General features: G+C 45.1%; 1 protein-coding gene across 1 annotated transcript; it reads right to left on the bottom strand.

The window, feature by feature from the left end:
• Positions 1 to 3,161: 3,161 nt before the first annotated feature.
• LOC142570614 (uncharacterized) lies at positions 3,162 to 4,943 on the bottom strand. Its single transcript, XM_075678980.1, has one exon. It carries the CDS (start codon positions 4,941 to 4,943, stop codon positions 3,162 to 3,164), a length of 1,782 nt encoding a protein of 593 aa, XP_075535095.1.
• Positions 4,944 to 5,657: the final 714 nt, after the last annotated feature.

The following is a 5,657-nucleotide window of genomic DNA, read 5'->3' as shown; positions in this document are numbered from 1 at the left end:
GAGGCAGTGGTTAAACTTATAAGCTTTATTCGTAATTGGCGTCATGTCGAAAACAACACGTGCATGACAAATATAAGAACACGTCACAAGGAATCACAGATACAGTAATGGTGCAGTGTCTTAGCTTCCACGGCACAGCTGAAGATAACGTAAAATTGAGTGTGGAATAAAGTCTTGCTTCCATTATGCTAGCAGCACACCAAAAGGCTGCTCCAGTGATGATGTGTATGCTGCATGCATAGACGCAGATATATATACTGTGTTGGTGCCATCTTTTTGCATGTGTGGAAGCAGCTAGAACTGCTGCAGTTAAGGTGTGACGATTAGATAGATGAGGTGCTGAAAATCAATAACCTGCTCGATTGCTTGGGCTACGCCTGATGGGGACTGCACATGTTGCAATCTAGGCAGGCTTTAGTAAACTCAGTTGCTGTGCCTTGTTGCAGTTCATTTTTATAGTGTTGGCATGTTGTTATTAACGCTTGGAAAGAGTGCTGCATTCACTCAAATGAATTAAGCGGTCAGTAAGAAATTTGTTGCCTGGAAGCTGATGAGCATCAGTAGTGCAACTGCTGTGGTGTCACAGTGAATGTAAAAGAAGTGAGATAGGCAGCAATATATACGTAACAAGGTGATCATGACAGAGCGGAGACTAAACAGCAAATTATCTCATGTTTGTGCATTTTCGCATAAGTAGAGAAGGGGCATAATGTGAATCTGCTGTTTTCTGCACACAGCATGCTTGATGGCTTCTGTAGCCATTTGGTAACCAATTCAAGGGTGTCTGCATGTCAAAATATGCCACAGAATTCACATGCCACAAAAATAATTTGCAGGACCCTTTGACATGTGGCATGGTTCACATCCTCCAGATTGGTAAGAACATAAATGATAGAATGCGTGAACATTACTCTATGCTGCCCACGGACACACAGGTGACCACTTACCTGTATTCTTTATTTGTTGTGAATATGGCTCTACCTCCAGTTTTAATTGTGTGTATCAAATAGGAAAAGCATGCACAACTCTTGAAATTGAGCTTTTGGAAACATACTTAAGAAACACCGCTCTAGATGTGCAAGCATTCCATCAGTTATACTCACTGAGAAAGAATGCAGACATTTAGACTAATGTTTGAATCTTGTGTAGGTGAGTGCAGACACACCCTATTTACAACTTACTAATTATTATTGGTTATCTGAGCTACCCACAATGAAACCTTAGGTTCGGTGTGTCAAAGACACTAGAGTGAATTTCACATAAACTTTCCCACACTTAAATTGGCATTTTGAAGTATCAAACTCGGCATATCAAAAATTATATGCTGGGCATTGTGAAGATAAACTACCATTTGTAAGTCCAGCTTCTGTTCTGTCACTTACTTTGCTTGCAGCTTCCTGAATTTTATGGTGGTTTGTTTTCTAAAAGAAGGCGGCTGTATTTAAAACATGCTGGTTGCACAAGTTCATCCCAGAGTTTTGAGAGTATCAGATTGCAAGAACAGGGTGCCTAGCACTAGAAAGCTTAACCTGACTGCAACAGCATTTAAGAGACGCTCAACACTTGCGCAGATGAAGTCTCAAATGGCATTGCATTGTCATTTTGCTCTGTTACTGCCGTGATCACACAAATCTGGAAACCTTTGGTTTCGTGTTCACTTCACGATGCCTAGTTATGTTTTTTTTTTATTTTCTTTCATTCCATAGCAGTATTTTCTGTGATTACTAAAGAAATTGTTTGTTGATTCTCTCGCTCTTTCCTTCTGTTTATTCTAGAAAAGAAAGACTGTTCTGTATATATATTTTTGCCAGAAGCACTTCCCAAGATTCCAAATGATATTCTATTCGCACACAGACATACATAACTACATGCTAATTTTCTGGAGGGTCAGGGAGAGCAGAGTAGGAGCTGCCACATCCCCACCAGTCATATAGTTTGGGTGGCCCTGAAAAGGGCCGTTTAGTGTTCCATGCTGCAGCTTGTCACAGGTGAAGTGCACTTAACACGTAGAAACTGGAGGTATCTAAGCACAAGTACAGTTTCAGCAAGTTAGGTGCAGGCTCAGCTGGATTCTGTGTTGCAGAACTGGATGGCTCAGATGCTCTGCTGTGTCAATCAAAATCCAAGTCGTGGAGGTGGTGATGTGCCCAAGTGAGAGCGGTGACTTCTCAAGAGACATGGCAGTATGAGCCTGATGTGGTGAAGACACATCAGCAGCAAAAATGAAAGCTGGGGCTGAACCTTGAAGGCTTGAAATGCAATTTGTCCGGGTTGTACAGTTATCAGCATGCTTAAGTGCTTGAACGGCATGCTTAAGCCTGCTTGGGCGACATTTATCGATAACACCTGGCTCTAGATACCTTACATCTGAGAACGCGCTGCTGCACTGATATGATGGACTTTCTGATCGTATGCTGCTTCCCGGCTTCTGAGGCAAAAGTGGTGCTATGCAAGTGCAGTCCTCAAATGGGGAGCTTGCAGCTCTGTCATTGGACCTGGTCTTGCACTGCTGCACTGATCCCTGCTGGCTTTATCTTTTTCACTTTACTGGCCACTGTGGCTTTGGTAACTGTAGTGTCTGAAGGTGCCATGGAATAAAAGTCAAGATAACACATCCTGGCTTGTGCTGATGAAAGTTTTGCCATGTGTTATCTCTACTTTTGCTCAGTGGCAATGCAGTGCCTTCAGGAAATTGCAGCTGCGGAAGACACGAAGGCCTGTGAGGAGAAAGATTAGGGAAGTAACATAAGTGAAGCAATCCATACACAGCTGTATGCTACCTCGAATCCAGTGTTACCACCAAATGCCACCTGGGCAGGTCAAAGGGTGCCATTCAAGCACTCTGGACAATAGTGCTAATGACTGTATTAATTACATGATGCTTGATGCAGAAAGCTTGAACATGGCTTGAATAGGTGATTCGCGACAATGACAATAGAACAAACAAGGACATGTTCCAGCACATAAGAAAAATGAAAAGAGGTGCAGAGACAAAAGGATAACCTTTCTTTGAAAATGTCTTTGTCTTTGAATTCCAACTAGCCCAACTGTCGGCCTCATATAGAACAGACATTGTGGCCATTGGAGGCATAGCAATATGGCAGTCAGATGACTGACTATGGCAGTTTGGGTTAATATAAGTCCACCGACCACTAACAGCTTCAGTGAAAGTGCAAAAGAGGTACAACAACATGTCCTTGCTTGTAGTTAAGCCTCAGGCACTGAGCAGTATTCCGGAGGTCATCAAGAGGCCAGACCTTAGTTCTATTACTTAAGGTGTTGCAGCGCCAAATATTCAGCTGAGATGACTTGAGTGGATGTTTGAAAAAGTCCCTGGCATTTGGTAAAATCCCTCCCTTGAAGTAGTCTTCCATTATTTCCAGAACAACCACAGGAGCACTGTCAATCAGGAAGCAGTCTCCAGGCTTCACATGTTGCAGTTTCTGCTCGACTTGGTTCTTGGTCGAGTGCCTCAGTTCAGAGATCATCCTACTTAGCTGTGAAAGTGGCTTGTTGGAGGACCGCAGCAACTTCTTCATTCGTCCAAGGTAGCTTTCAAAAGGGAATGCACTAAACTGATCCAATGGGCCATGGTCCCGGCACTGGTCAGCAAGATGAATTAGTGAGTGCACATTGTACACAAGCTGGTTTCTTCCGTATAGCTCACTAAACTCTTGAACAAAGTACCTCAGTACATCTTTGGCAAAATCATTGTATTCACAGTAGTACTGAGGTGATGCTAAAATTCTGATAGCTACATGAAACATTAGAAAATGTTTGTAGTGTGATGGAGGCAGAAGAGGCTTTAGGACAACAGGCCCCACATGAAGGAGGAATGTTCGAAACTCTGTTGCCTTCCAACGATCAAGTTCTTCTGTACCCCTTGGCTTTCCCTGGAAATATGTTGGAAATGCTTTGGATGCCTCTCGCAGGCTTTCATTTAGTTGGCAACGATGCAGTCTGCTCAATCTATTACTGTGGCTTTGGCATACCCAATTCTTTAAGAGTCGTCGCATGACTCCCAGGCAAACGAGGTGCATGTATTCAGATGGGAAAATTGCAATCATGTCGACATCAAGCGATAGGAATGGTGAAAAACCAGAATGGTGGCGCTTGTTCTCTTGAGATCGAAATGATGCATTCGTTCGTGTTGGTGCGTGCAGTTTGGGAAATGTGACCCTGTTTTCAATGTGCCGCCCTTTTTGGTTGCATCGCTCACACGCACAATAGCCAGTGTGGCCAACAATACATTTCACGTAGCTCCTTGCTGGAGCATCGCACACCATGGCTTCAATGCTCACCTGTACTCGAACATCTCCTATGCTTAACCCTTCAGACGCAAGCTCCGAGACCTCTCGCACAAATGGCTCTAGATAATCCTGCAGAGATGGTGGCTTCCCTGCACCACAATACACACTTACAACAAATGGTGGTGATGCCTCCACGTTTGTAATGAGGCACAAAATGGGCCAAAAGGCAAGCTGGCTACTTCTGTAAAGAGGGACTCCATCGATGTTGCCCTGTAGCTTCCGTTCACTTGGAACTACTTGCCCCGGCGGCAACACTTGACGAATTCCGGCTGCAAGGCCAAAGTGCACAAAAGACCCATTTTGCTCCACCTGAGCTTTGCGCTCAGTTCTCAAAACTGTCCTAGCATCCTTTGGAAGGTCAGAGAAGCCTCTTCGACGGCAGAAATCGAAGACATCGTTAATGCATGCATGAGTCATATTATGTTTGGAAGCAATGACAGCAAACTCTTCACTTGCTGTCATTTGTTCAGGAGATAAACGAGACAGCGCTGCGCTACAAGTGAGCGCTGTTCCCTCATCTCGCCCCGTGCAGCTGTCTGAAGCAACAAAGTCATCAGACTCATCCCAAGATTTGCTTGAGATTTGATTGTCACTTGAGCTACTATCAGAGTCGCTGTGCTCACGTGAAGACATATCCACAATTTCTGATTGGAGTTCTTCAACAAAATGTGCACCTTGTCCGCAGACGCTGTTGACTAAGGCTTCGCTTCCCGACTGCTCTTTCAAAAGTTTGAGTGGAGGCTCACCCCCAGCGTCCGTCGAAATTGAATTTCCCGATTGCCTGCTGCTTCCCAGCTTCGGAGGCGAAAGTGGCGCTACGCGAGCACTGTCCGTAAAGGTGGTGCTTGCAGCTCTGTCGTTGGACAGGGAAACCGATGAAGGCCCAGCAACAAGCCGCGCGAGTCCTAGTTCATTCAGTATATTGTCGTATTCCTTTCTTACGACTCTACATTTTCTCCACATGGAAGACATGGTGTGCGAAAGAGACGAGTCAGAAGCCCAAGCCGCAACGCTGCAACCCGTGCCAAAAAACGCAAAACGACAGCGAGGCGAAGGCGTGCACAGCAGCAGTGCAGTGGGGCAGTCAGTCAGTCACAGCAAGGAGATCGAAATGATGCATTCGTTCGTGTTGGTGCGTGCAGTTTGGGAAATGTGACCCTGTTTTCAATGTGCCGCCCTTTTTGGTTGCATCGCTCACACGCACAATAGCCAGTGTGGCCAACAATACATTTCACGTAGCTCCTTGCTGGAGCATCGCACACCATGGCTTCAATGCTCACCTGTACTCGAACATCTCCTATGCTTAACCCTTCAGACGCAAGCTCCGAGACCTCTCGCACAAATGGC

Source organism: Dermacentor variabilis, chromosome 2, assembly GCF_050947875.1.
Source record: "Dermacentor variabilis isolate Ectoservices chromosome 2, ASM5094787v1, whole genome shotgun sequence".
Taxonomy (NCBI): Eukaryota; Metazoa; Arthropoda; class Arachnida; order Ixodida; family Ixodidae; genus Dermacentor; species Dermacentor variabilis.
Note: the sequence above shows the minus strand (reverse complement) of the source record. Positions and strands in the feature narration are given on the sequence as shown.

What these genes read in the sequence shown, in the direction of transcription:
- LOC142570614 (XM_075678980.1), bottom strand. Translation starts at nt 4,943, where the DNA reads ATGTCTTCACGTGAGCACAGCGACTCTGATAGTAGCTCAAGTGACAAT.